This window comes from Cololabis saira, chromosome 12 (assembly GCF_033807715.1).
Source record: "Cololabis saira isolate AMF1-May2022 chromosome 12, fColSai1.1, whole genome shotgun sequence".
NCBI lineage: Eukaryota > Metazoa > Chordata > Actinopteri > Beloniformes > Belonidae > Cololabis > Cololabis saira.
In genome coordinates, this window is record NC_084598.1 from 25548655 (window position 1) to 25563527 (window position 14873).

Here is a 14873-nt window from a genome sequence, read left to right on the forward strand (position 1 = left end):
ACACGGGTATAGTCCTCAGGGCTATGCTGCAGTGGAGTTAGTGAAACATCAAGAGTGATGTTCAGGGAGGCACGTGGAAGCAAGATAGCAATAGCAGTCATGTAACAGAGCTGCAGACACGTACTTTTTTTCTCTAAGTCTTTCCTCTGCAAATTTACTACACTAAAAAATTAAACATCAAGCATCAAGGGGAATGCTCAAGGCTAAGACTTCCTCTACAGCAACACATCAATACAGGGCATTCATCATTCATTTGTAGCAACTGAATGAGATTCCCTCATTTTTCTTTCTTTTTTTTTGGTGTTTGTTTGTTTGTTTGTCTGGTTTTGCAGTTTGTGTGAATGAGACTGCAAGACACACTTCAGGAACCAAACACCATTCTCTTAGGCACTTTAAAACAAATACTAACTGCACTTTGTTTTCCGTGTCATGCTGGAGAACCACTGAGTCCTGTTTATGTGCCAGTATAGAGTGAAGCTGTAAGGTCAGACTGTCCTCCAAGGCTCTCCTATGGCCCCATCTCCTGGACACGGAGCAGCAGAGCACCACTCACTCAGGCCGGCCTCTCAGCCGTCAGCAGCAACAGCTATTCACAATCACACATCCCTCCGGACCTTTGGACATAGTTAATGCTGTGAAAAGAGGAAGACGGGGAGCAGCGCTAAGTTACAAAATGAGCAAAAGAGACAGATGAAGCCAGAGGGAGTTTTGCAGAGGCAGCATGACAGAAGAAAAAGAAATCAAGAGAGAAGGGTTTGAGGGCTGTGCTAACAAAGGCGAGAGGGAAAATTGAGTGCTTGCATAATTTTAGTGCCTCTATGAATCCACATCTGCTGGTTTGAGTGCAGTTTGGCAGCGAAAATGCCTTCATCAAAGCTAACTGAAGGCTATTAAAACGACTTTATTTTCATGTGCTCAACAGTGTCTGGATTCCCGTTAGTGTCTTTTTAATGACGTGCAAGACAAAAGCACATGTACTATTGTTTATCAAAGATGGTTGGTATCTCTTTTTAGGAAACAAAACTGAATGAATTATAGGACACAGGAAAACATGCTCCAGGCCCAGCATTGACCCACAAAGTGTCAATACAAATTCACCTATATGACATTTATATGAAGAAATATGCTGATATTGCTAGGCAGTCTGAAAGAGCTCATGCTACATTATGCTGAGCTGGTAAATGCCTCGGTGGTTTAATCTAAATGATGTTAGCTCAAGCTCTAGGAAGAAGAAATGGGAGGATCACTCTCTATTAACTTAAAAAAAAATACCACATCAAAAAAGCTTTGATGTTTGAAGCGTACAGCTATGAGGATGGCCTGAGAACAGCTCTTTAATTACTGGTTTCTGAATGAAGCAAGGGGGCAGAGTGTGTGTATATGAAATACTGTGCTCTGCCTCCTTTTAAAACAGACCTGTCTGGCCCAACATACACTTTAAAAACAGATGTGTCAAAAAGAAAAAAAGAATCAATAATTATTTAATCAAAAAACATGCTTCAAAGTTAATCTGTTCAACTACAACTATGTCAGTCACTGTCAATAAGCATGGTGCAGCAAAATTATGATTTTTAACCTTGTGTTTACAAAATCTGTGGGGAAGTGATCCCTCTTATGGCTTAAAACACTGCAGTACACGTGTTTGCGTCTGTGCGTTTCTGTGCCAGCTCTCCTCTTACTGTGTTGAAGTTGTGGAAGAGGCTCATGTTGTGTGGAGGAGGAGGGGGGGGTTCCATGGGAAACTGCAGGAAGGGCTTCATGTCCAGGTGGGGCTGGATTACCGTCGGGGTCCGTAGGAACGTCGGCACGGCTGCACCCGCCCGGTTAATGCCTCCTAAACGCAGGAAAAAAACACAGACACAATATATAATATACTATAAATATCATTTTAAAAAGGTGTATAGAGTCATCAATGCACTGTAACATTATTGGAAGCTATAGCTTTGGAAGCTATGTACAAAAATAAGATGATGCTGTGGAAATTCAGTTCAGACATCAGGCGTGAGGGAAAAACCCCCAAAAAACAACAACAAAGCATTCAGTCCAAATGAAGCTGGAATATCTTGTAATAGAAAACAATGGCACGGAGGCAGTGGGAATTCCTGTTATCCACCTGTCTGCTCTACTTTCTTCTTTTATCTCCTAGGTGTCATCTGCAGCTGCAAGATAACGATACCCATCTCAGCACATGTCATTTTTTATTATCGTGACTTGTGCACTACTGCTGGATCACTTAGTAATGTCTAATTAGGGCATAAATGAATCCTTTTTTAATTCCTCCACTCGTGCTTAACACATGCTCCCTCCCGTTGATTGTGTCCAATCATGGTTTTACAGGCTAAAAAAAAAAAGTAGTCCATACACACACAGACAATACACAAGCACACAAAATGTAACATAAATTGATGTTGAATTCAGCTATTAGAAAAAATCATTTGAAGCAGTTTTAATTATATTCAGCTCCATTTTCTCGTCTCTGCTCCCATCTGCCTTCCTCTACTCCTTATCCCCTTCGTCTCCTCTGTAACCTCTGTCAAGGATGATAGTGATGGGACCCACACAGCAAAACTCAGCCTCAGCAAGCTCTTAGATTAAGCCTCTTAATATCCACAACTGGATTTCTGCAGCTTTCAAATTCCTCAGAGACTTAAAGCTTTGCTTCTCCCTTTTTGGGATTGCTCTAAGCTACTCTTCCGCCGCGTTACTTGCTGTCCCTTGCTTTGCTTCCTACTGCTCCGCATTTCTACCTGCCTTCACACTTTCACATGGCAATGTGGGCATTATTTGACACCTCTGCATTTTCATCAAGCTTAACATCATCTGAAAGTGATCAGAGAACCTAATGTGACTGCTTCATGGACGAATATGATGTTACCAGATGGAGTCTCTAACACTGGGATTAGAGAGAGCGGGGCAGGAGTGAAAGGGATAGAGGGATTGACTTTGTTGGAGTGAAGGGAAAGTGCTGTCTCAGCCGATGCTCAGCTGCACATCTGCAGCAGAGGGCCGCGAGGAGGCCTCATCATTGGTACCACCATAGGCATGTAAGCTTCCTCCACTAAGCAAACCATAAACATACACATGCAAACACATTTATAAAAGTATAAAAAACATGCTCAGGCAATTAATCACTCTGACAGCCTGGAAAACAAGTTTGAGGACACGTGCCTGTTGTTTTCCAGCTGGTTCTGTTCGACTTTCATATGCAACAGTTTAATTTTTCATATAAATAATAATAAAAATACAAGCTTTTTAGTTTTAATCCAAATGTTAGACCCATACAGAAATATGTTTCCAGTTTTTAGAGCATAGTTTATCACGTCAAAACTTGGTCAGTTTAACTCTGCTTGACAGTATTGATCACAATATTGATAGATGACTTGCATTCAGTTTTTTTTTTTTTTTTGCACATGCGCATGTGAGAGTGTGTTTTATTTGAAAAGCAGACACTTTGCTTGCTGAATTTGCACAGCAGTTTTCGCGGGTCCCCAGTGAGTCCACTATTGGCAGTGGGTCAGGTGGCGTCTGGCGGGCAGACAGAGAGATTGGCTGAGCGGAGAACGGAGCGTGTCTCTGCAGCAGCAGGAGGTGATGAAATCTGAGGAAGTGAATGGAGCTGGGGACCAGACAGAAGCGAGAGGAGCAGTCGTCCTTTGAGCAAAGACAGAGTGTGTCCCGTCAGGAACAAGTGTGTGTTTGTCCATATACATAAATCACACTCTTGCTACAGTGTATAATTGCCCTATTAATTTAATCTCTCTTTAGGGATCCACTTACATTGTAAATCAGACAAATCATTTTTGAGTGTAGACTGTGCAACCAGCATAGATTGTTTTTCACTTCGTATGAAGATGTTTGGTCACTTAGTTACCGCGTAACAAATGAAGAACAACCTGCCAGGTAACCTTTACTGAATGATTAACACATAACCTGGTTTCCTTGCAAAATTAATGGTTATTTAATACTCAGTTTGTCTCTAAAATCAGTGAGTAATCAATCAAGAATAACTAAATAGTTGATAAATCCCTGACTGAGTATGTCACTAATAATTCCCTGGAAGTGGGGTGTATAGCAGATATTGAGAACTCACCACAGAGCAGACGGCATGATGAAAAAAATAAATAAAATAAAAATAAAATCATAGTAATGGTAAGTTTTGAAACGTATTTGAACTGATCACAGTGACCTGTCTCTTTATAGAAATTGTTAATGAACTGAACCAAGTGGAAAAAGAGACACTATACCAGGCCATTATAATAAGCATACACTGATTGCTAGATCAGCTTCCATAACAAATAGAAATAGAAATAGAAAGCATTTATTATCATTATAATGGTACAATGACATTATAGGCAGCAGCTCCATAAAAGTGCACACATGTAAAGACTTTGTAAACAACAAAATAAGAAACAGGAAACATATATATATATATATATATATATATATATATATATATATATATATATATATATATATATATATATATATATATATATACATATATATATATATATATATATATATATATATATATATATATATATATATATATATATACACACTATGATATACTCATACACTATAACAGTAAAACAGACACCATCAGTATGTTTTATTAGAACATTAGAAGACATGTTTGCTAACATTCAGGTCACTTTCTGTGACATTAGAGATGCACATGTAAACAATGTTAGATAGCCTTGCTCCAGCTTGAATAAAGTTTAAAAAGAAAACAAACTGGGATCCGTCATCTGTTAGCAGAATAATAGTCAACATCATGTTTTTTTTTTCTTATCCTCTCTGATTCCAGGAGCAGACTGATGGCTGATCACTTGTCATAATTATGTCCTCTCCTCCCACTGATTAGTAAACTAATCAGTAGTTTGATAATATTTGTCACTGAGTAATGATTAACTAGCAGTTTGTTTCTCATTTTTTCCCTGGTAACTAGAGGCTAAGATTTATCCAACTTATTGTAATCTATCATACTGTATGTGCGTGTTTGCATTTGGTCTCACTTGTCTGGAGTTAGACAGAGCTTTAAAAAGAGGAATTTCTATGTATAACAAAATTTAATAAGATACAGACAGATGATACAGATGAAAAATAAATCTACTATCTTTAATGAAATGGTAAATGGATCTGTTTTGGTATTGCAGACTGTTGAAATAACAAAATAAACCATTTCAAAACATAATAATTGGCTTTTCTGTATAAAAAAAACCAAACCTTGGAGTCGTGATAGATCCAAAATATAAAGGTGATGATATGGTTACGGATACTTATTACATCACCTGATAGCTGCCCTTTACAAAACAACTGATACAATAACAACTGTCTCATCATTTCTGAAACTTCATTGCCACTTTGTTTATTTTGGACATGTGACCAGACATACATGGTCTCGTAAGACAGAGCTGGAATTTAAGTTTGACACAAATAGAAATTGTGGAAGAGCTGACAGGAAGTTTATGGTGATTTGTATGCTGTTAAACCCTCTGACATGCGAGGAATCCTGCAGGCTTGCAGGGGGTTACACAGTCAGAGGACTTTAACAGCATATGGGCCGCCGCCAGGAGGCTTGATGGTGCAGCGGGCTTACTTGAAATGTGGGGCCATGCCCAGTTTTTATGGTTCAGACTTTGTGAGGACTATTTTGAGTTTCGCATCCGAGATTAGAATTTTTTTTTGTATTATTTTTTATTTTGCTATGGTCTGAGGTTTAAGTTTAAATGCAATTAAAGTTACAATTATGAAAATTTTAGGGGGTCATTCTTGTGCATTAAGCCAGCACACGAAGTGATGACATAAAAAAGGACAGAAAATGATGGTAACAGTTAAAGTGAACAGGGTCAGTAGCGACAGAGCAAAGGGATAAATGGAGGGTTGACACTGAAGAGCAGGAAAGAGAGAGATCAAAGCCAAGAGACTGATTGTGCTATTTGAAATAATTCACCACCATGATACATCTGCTATTGGCCACTTTTCCTCCTCCTCTTCTACCTAGACAATGTACACCAAAAACAAACACACAAACACAAGTGCACACAATTGAATTAGGTTTCTCCATGTCGCCTAGAGACAACTTCTCTTGTAATAGACGCTATATAAATAAAATTGAATTGAATTGAATTGAATTGAATTGAATTGAATTGAATTGAATTGAATTGAATTGAATTGAATTGAATTGAATTGAATTGAATTGAATTGAATTGAATTGAATTGAATTGGTACATTCAGCACTTTGGCTCTGTGGTTAAGGTTGAACAAAAGGAGGGTAAAAAAAACACAAATATCATTAATTTCATGCCATCCCTGTCCAAGGTGCTCTATGTCCTTGTGTTTCCTGTTGAATTCAGGAAATCTAATTGATGCATGAAGTCAGTTAAAATAAAAGAGTTAAAAGTAATGATTAATCAGACAACTAAAACAGCAAGTGGTCTTTAACAAGATTTCACTTGCATGAGAGCATCCTTTTTTGTTTTGTAACATGTTACCTCATCTCTACATGCCTTAAGCACTGTATTGTTATAACACACCTGCACAGTTTTGTTCCCTATCATTACTACCCCTGAAAAAGCTAAAAGGGGTAGAATCCTATACCTTCAAGAGAAAACACCTATGGGTGTTATCTATGCAGAGCTGCAAGACAAAGGCTGCTTCCAGAATCAAGGCTCAGAGAAGCTTTCTGTGTCTTGAGATTATCTAACAGGCTTTGTAGGTTTTGCAACAATGTGTTCAGCCTTCTTTCCCATTGGGCATTGGATGCATTCAGGAGAGAACAATGGGAGCAGGGTTGCTGGCACCAGCCATGCCTGACACGTACAGATGTGCCGGCGCCGTTGGCAGTTGGGCCAGAGAGAAAGTAACAGTGAGGCTCCGAGTTTCCTTTTCTTGCAGGGCCGTGAAGCAGGCGCCTGTCCTCCACATGGCCCAGAGGGAAGTAACATCACTACATACTCATTTTTACAGTCACTGATATGCTTGATGGTGGGAATATTATTGGAGATGTGATAAAAATATTCAAGACCTGATCCTAATTTGGATTACAAAACCTAAACCGAAGAACAACTAAGACACGTCTCTAAGGTATGCTCTATGGCATCAGTGATCTACTGTGGAGCGTTCATAATTTAGTTTTATTGACCAAGTGTTTTTTTGGTGCATTGAGGTTTTTAGAGTAACTGCCTCCCCTAAATCCTGAGAAAACCTGCTTTCTGCTTATGTATACATTATTGAGAGAGCTCTGAGTAAGTGCAATGATTTAAGGAGGCCGAGGCTGCTCTGGGATATTCTTCTCGGTAATTCCAACATAGCTTCTCATCAAACCTCCCTTTCTAGCTCTCGTTCAGACAGACTCATACAGCAGAATCTCCGATGGCACCTCATCAGTCTCAATCTTGAGGTTTAGGGTGGCAGCTGTCTGCATTATCTAAGTCATGCATGAGATATATATTTAAGTGGAAACACTTTTTTCAAATCTAACTAAAAGAGGGAGTTCTAGCTATCCAAAATGAGTGCAGATATAAGATAATGTTTCGACGGTCAGGCAAAGCTGTTATGTATTTATATCTCTGCTCAACTGTGGTTTCATATAATATACATGTTCTTGGAGCAGATATTTATTCTTCTTATCGCTCACTCTGATCTTGTCCCTCATGATGAATTTAGAGTGATTTTTATTTTCGCATACGCTGTTGTCATCTCTAGAGGAATTGAACCGATTAATTTCAATGTGCTGGCTAAGTGATAGAACATGAACACAGAGGGGAGAGAGAAAGAAAATGTCACCCTTTTCCGTTCAGGATTTGGCCTCAAACCCAACAGGACACATAGGCCCAGATTTACTCGGACTTTTCACCCCACATGCTAAAAATTTAATCCTGATATTTACTAAAAAGGCACAGTGGGGAGTTTGCAGCTGAAAGGTCTGCACACATTGATAAAGGAACCTGGGTCTGCTGCATATGTATTTTTGGGAGTCGCTCTACCAGAGTAAAACATTTCAGAGGAGAATGAATTAAATGAATCACTGCGACTGTTTTACTAAGTTTGGTCCAAACAGTTTGTTGTACCAGGATTTATTTTGAAAAAAGTATCAATCAAAATTTGCTCTTAATGTGGATGGGAACCTTCACTGCTATAGTTTTGAAGTCTCTGTCTTTTTCTGTTTAGTTCTGTTTGGTTACCTTTCAGTTTTGTGTACTTGTACTACCTTCTATACTTTTGTTTTGTGCTTGTTTTTACGGTAGCATTCTATGTAACAACAACAATCACAGTACCAGCATTAAGTACATATAGGCTAGTGACAATGCCCCAAAAAATTTGACATACCCCTACCGGGGGTAGAACAAAACCTAACAATGTTTTTCCTCATCTCTAAGGTGTCCCATATATGAAATGGATTCTTAGGTTAAAATATTTTACTGCAAACATTGTTAAATTGATACATATTGTTATACACCCCAAACCTAAAAAAGAACCAAAATACAGTCTGGCCGTATGGGAGTTAAGATATATAAACTCATGTAGATTAATAACAGAAGCTCTGACAGCTTTGAAACTAGACATAATTGTGGTCAGGAAGTTGCTTTACCTATTAGAAAAACCTGGATGTGAATATCTTGATGTGTGTTACATATAAAGACCTTTGAACACTTTTCCAAAATAAGCGGACATGCAAAAAAAGAATATCTATGCAGAATGTTCTCATTTACTTTTTAGTTGCCTGGCCAGGAATTGTCATAGAAACACATATCATGGCTTGTTGGAAAGCTGGGGTTGTGCTGAATCCAGTGATACCAAATATGTAAAGATACCATGCATAGGCAATGTGGTACATCAATAAATGTATGAGGTGTCCCAAATTAAAGAAAGTGAAAGATTGAAATAATCAAGCCTCCACAGCTGACCAATTCAATATTGCTGCAAACTAAGCAGGTAACTTGCAGATATATATATGATCCATTCAATTAATTATACACTCATATGACACCTTTTATCCATACTTGAGATAACACTTTAATTATGGATACATGTACTGTCATATATGATGGCTTGTTGGAATATGTGGTTATGCTGAATCCAGCAATACCAAATATGTAAATAGCATGCATAATCATCAATCACTAAATATAAAACTGTCCCAAATAAAGAAATATGTTGCATTAAATAGCAATGCAACGTATTCTGTACTGTACTGTACTGTACTGTGTGACATCACCGGGGGATGGGTCTAGCTAATGCAAAAAAAGAATATCTATGCAAAATGTTCTCATTTACATCATAGTTGCCTGGCCAGGAATTGTCATAGAAACACATATCATGGCTTGTTGGAAATATGGGGTTGTGCTGAATCCAGTGATACCAAATATGTACAGTAAAGATACCATGCATAGGCAGTGTGGTACATCAATCAATGTATGAAGTGTCCAAAATGAAAGAATACCGAAACATTGACATATTCAGTGTCCAGTCCCAAGCCCATAATCAATGGTGAGAATGCGGACCAATTCAATGTTACTGCAACATAAGTCACCTGAGGTAAGCACTACTCTTTATTTATGATACATAAAAAAATTGTATATTTCATAATGGAAACAAATATCCAGTAGACTTAGGTTAAATTGAAATAGAACACCTTTATTAAAATATTTAAATCCACTTGAATTTATTTTTGGTCAAGTCATTACTGCATAATGGAAAATAATTATGTCTTTTCTCTAAACTAGCAGAGGGCAGTAAAACCTGTACTGCTTAATTAACTTCCCTGAGTGTGATCTTTGATTAAAGTCTTTTAGTCTGTAGTGAGCTAGCTAGCTAGTTAGGCTACTCGGTGGATCCAGCTATAGCTATCTACATCATTGTCTTCATGTATCCAGAGAAAAGGCACCAGTTTGCAACCTTCAAGGATATGAAAACATCAGCAGGAGTTAGTGTATCTAGACAGATTCACATGGATTCAGATGTGCTCTTTCGAGGGTTACTCGCTGTCTCCAAAGAGAGGTGTCCATGGAGACTGTGATGTCTCATGAACTCGCTGCTGTCCCACCCTCTTTGTTTTATGATGATGGAAGCATGAGGAAGACAACAAAAGCTGACCTTACTAAGAAACTGGAGTCAGTCGTTGGAGAGACGCAACAACTGCCCAGTGTTAAAGAACCTTCAGGATATCTCATCGATGGTATGCCTCTTCTGCAGAGTCTCCATGATTCAGGCTTTCAGAAATTTAATGACCTGGGTGAGTGTATCTGGAATAAGATCACAATGTTAATGGGAAAGGAAGGAATCAGCTGTGTTGTTTTAGGGCCTGATTTACTAAAGGTTTGCGTGCGTAAAAACGTGTGCAAACTTGACATCACCCGCAAACCAATGTGCAAGCTGATCTACTAACAGCGTGCAAAGAGGACTGCGCCTCTCAAATGAGCAAAATAGCACACGCTATTCATTTAGTACTTTTGCCCTGATTAATAATCAATATGGGGCGTACCCGCCAGAAAGCGCTAAATACTGGGAGGGGAAAATGCAAATAGGTTCATTTACCACACGCAATGAGATTTACCAAGCCCGAAAGTAATAAGCACATACTTAGGAGTTTATATTATATATATTTACAAATATTATGGAAGACAACACAGTAAACAGGCTATTAATTAATGACATCAATAACCATTTACCCGATTTTTGTTATCTGTGACTGTGATTGTGGGAAAGTATGACTATTGTGGAATCCATTTTTTTTATTGTGGGAGCGCATTTAAACATGAATCATTAACACAAAACTGGCCGCTAAACAGAACGTGACACGGAATGAGAATATCATTTTTGTCATTGTGTGTACGTTGTCATTTGTAGTAAATTAAACATGAGCATTTAGTCCTTTTTGACATTTACTCGTGAATAAGAGATCTGTGGGTAATATATGTCGACGAGGGGGTGCTTTTCACGGCAGGGGTGCTGAATACGGCACAACATCACTAATATCTCTAACTCCAACTCGTCAAATTTCATTTTGCGCTTGCGAATATCCTGCTTTCCATCCAAACTCTCCATGGCGCAAACCGTAAGACACGCAACACCTCATTTAAATACTGCGGTTTGCGGCTGTTATCAATTGCGCAAGCATTCTTAGTTGATCACCCGCAAAACACACAACAACAGCACGTGCAAACTTTTTCAGTGCACACGCAATTTAGTACTCTTTATTTAGGATCTTAGTAAATCGGGCCCTTAGTGTTTCACATACCTGAGGATCAGTGGGAACAAGGCTGCTCTATGTAGCTTTGTCAGCAATTACATCACTCGTACTGGGCAACAGATAATCTTTTCAGAGAACACAGTCATATTGGTAGGTGGCTTTGAAAATGGTGAGGAGGTCAAGAGGGTTAGCAAATCAGGTGTTGACTGCTTGACAGATCTTTACATTGACCATGAGGTTGTGTGATACCACAAGCAGCTTATACAGAAGTGGAAAGACCACTGCCTTCACAAGACTGAAGACCCATCTGACTGAATTAAAGGAAATGGCCAAGTTTGGACTGTCTGGAAGCCTAGAGGAAGCTTTGCCTTTGGCAAGAAAGTATGCCCTCCTAATGTATGGTCAAAAGAAAAAGGAGAATGGCTGTCCTTGCACCAACCTAGATGAGCTGAGGTACATACTGGCATCTACCACAGATTCTTCAGCAGCAAATCTACCCACAACAGAAGATGCCTTCCAGCAACATGTATTAAGAGCCTTATATCAAACAGCAGTGTGGCGTAACAACCACCTGGCCAAGCCTCATCTCTGGAACCCAGTTGGTAGAGAATGGAGGCTCAGATGGGTCCATTGAACCCGTCATGTGCCAGAATGCACCAGCACCTAAAGAGGTTTGAGACATCACCCACCTGTAGTAAAGATGGAAACTGCAATAATACCAGCAAATGCCAGTGTCTTTCAGTGGGCTTGACTTGCACTGAGTTTTGCTCTTGCTCTTTCCAAGACTGCCCAAATATGACCCACTTTGTCACTGATGATAATGTGGATGAGTGACAGTGATGGCTACCAAAAGCAGCCAATGAAAAACACCAGCCAAAGAGCTGGGGAGTTCAGCGTGAGGAGAGGGCTCATTCCTCCTCAGAGTGTTTTGTTTGATGAACATTTGTTTAATTTGAGACAGTAATTTTATTTGTACTGTGTGAAGTTTAGTTAGTTTTATTAAAATGATCATCAAGGCCAAACTACAATCCTGTCACCTTGTCTCCTGTGTGTGTTATTGCTGAGCCGTAAGCATTAGCTAGACTCATCCCCCGGTGATGTCAAACAGTACAGTACAGTGTAGTACAGTACAGTACAGAATACGTTGCATTGCTATTTAATGCAACATATTTCTTTATTTGGGACAGTTTTATATTTAGTGATTGATGATTATGCATACTATTTACATATTTGGTATTGCTGGATTCAGCATAACCACATATTCCAACAAGCCATCATATATGACAGTACATGTATCCATAATTAAAGTGTTATCTCAAGTATGGATAAAAGGTGTCATACGAGTGTATAATTAATTTAATGCATCATATATATATCTGCAAGTTACCTGCTTAGTTTGCAGCAATATTGAATTGGTCAGCTGTGGAGGCTTGATTATTTCAATCTTTCACTTTCTTTAATTTGGGACACCTCATACATTTATTGATGTACCACATTGCCTATGCATGGTATCTTTACATATTTGGTATCACTGGATTCAGCACAACCCCAGCTTTCCAACAAGCCATGATATGTGTTTCTATGACAATTCCTGGCCAGGCAACTAAAAAGTAAATGAGAACATTCTGCATAGATATTCTTTTTTTGCATGTCCGCTTATTTTGGAAAAGTGTTCAAAGGTCTTTATATGTAACACACATCAAGATATTCACATCCAGGTTTTTCTAATAGGTAAAGCAACTTCCTGACCACAATTATGTCTAGTTTCAAAGCTGTCAGAGCTTCTGTTATTAATCTACATGAGTTTATATATCTTAACTCCCATACGGCCAGACTGTATTTTGGTTCTTTTTTAGGTTTGGGATGCATAACAATATGTATCAATTTAACAATGTTTGCAGTAAAATATTTTAACCTAAGAATCCATTTCATATATGGGACACCTTAGAGATGAGGAAAAACATTGTTAGGTTTTGTTCTACCCCCGGTAGGGGTATCTCGAAAACTAAAGCCCTTTTTGACCGTTTGTCACTAGCCTAATACTGTATATTGGCATTACTTCGGCAATGTGTAGTACGCAGCATGCAGTTTTGAAAATGGCATAGTCTTGTCTCTCCATCCCCACCTTCCAGTTCCTTTGCCGTTCCCCCTGTGTGCAAAGCTTTGCTGCTATTTGTCATTTTTCCTGTTTGTGCTTTCTTGTCCCATGTGTCTTCTTTTTGCATTTTGTTTTGGGGTTTTATGTGTTTTGTTAATCAGTTCAATGTGTGTGTGTGTGTGTGTGTGTGTGTGTGTGTGTGTGTGTGTGTGTGTGTGTGTGTGTGTGTGTGTGTGTGTGTGTGTGTGTGTGTGTGTCATTTTAACTGAAAATGCTTAACATAGCTGTGATGCTATCATCCACAATTTCCTACCAAATGTGACCACAATCCACAAGACATGTGTCGTTGGTAAGTTGCAGGCTCATAATTACCACCACATGCTTGTTTGATGTCACCACTGATTTGCTCTGCTGTTGGTGGACCACTCTGTCCATTACTGATATGATCAGCCTGCATCTTTGTTTGTAAATCAGCTATTTATGTATTTATTTTTCTTGGAACTCACCCCAGAACTGAAGATCCCCTTAACCTGCTGGTTATGATTTGTGATAATGCACTAACTTGCCTGATTTAGTCTGGACATTGAGCTCTCTGTCACTTGACACCCAGCAACCTTGTTTAAAAGCTCTGCACAAATGCACATAAAAGAAAAAAAAAGGTGTACTTGTGAATTGCACCCATTACTAAATGAATATACTCCTCCCAGATGGAAGCATGGATGCATGCACTTCAAAATGCATATTTGCACATGCACACATATGCACACAAGGTCAACAGGGAACATTTCCCTGACTCACATGCCTTTCCTTCTTGAGAGCCTGTGTTCATCATAATGCAGTTTACTTAATTTACCTCCAGCTCCAACAAATACAACACGCCCACAATTTCATATTAATTCAAAGGAGCAAACGATTGCAATATTGTGTCATCTGCTAGGTTTTTGCAGCACAAAGCACCGTGAAAGTCATTAACTCTCTCTGTTTGGTCTACCAGCTGTATCCTGAGCTCTGGAAGCAGCATCCCACTTCCAGGTAGCTGTCGCAGCCTTACCAGGGAATGAATTATGGGCTCATTGTCTCTGACTCGCAGGTGGTGATGTGGCTCAGCACAGAAAGTCTCGGGTGCAACAAGGCGCACATGGGGACGTTCTCCACCTTTATGCCAAACATGCAAAACAATCCAAAACATCAGCAAAGTTGCCCATAAATGACCACAAGAGTGTGCTGTCGATCCCTTTGAAGCAGTGTCCCTCAAGTTCTTAATTTAGCTTCTAAAAATGATAATGAATCCTAAAAGTTGAGAGTTTGTGTCAAACTTTATCTACCTCATCTTTTCTAATCAGAGTATGCTAATTTCGTAGCTTCCTATGAAGGTTAATACATGCATAGAAGGGAGCTGGACGCAGATAAAGATCTGTTTGATTTGCTGTCTGGAACTGCTGCTGTTATGCTACGCTTTAGTGGGAGGATTATGCAGGGAAAGCTTGGAAAGCTGAAACTTGTTTCAGTGCCACAAATGAAAGCTTGGTTTGCATTTGTGCTGCATGAAAGGAACGTGTGTATTTAACTACCGAACAG

The 14873-nt window shown here is 39.0% G+C and overlaps 1 protein-coding gene across 3 annotated transcripts in view; it reads right to left on the reverse strand.

The window, feature by feature from the left end:
* znf385a (zinc finger protein 385A) overlaps positions 1-14873 on the reverse strand; it is a 70948-nt gene that overhangs the window by 23399 nt on the left and 32676 nt on the right. For all 3 annotated transcript variants that reach the window (XM_061736168.1, XM_061736170.1, XM_061736172.1), the window contains exon 2: positions 1680-1834. In XM_061736168.1, coding sequence (XP_061592152.1) covers positions 1680-1834 — 155 coding nt within the window. The remainder of the gene's footprint in view (positions 1-1679; positions 1835-14873) is intronic.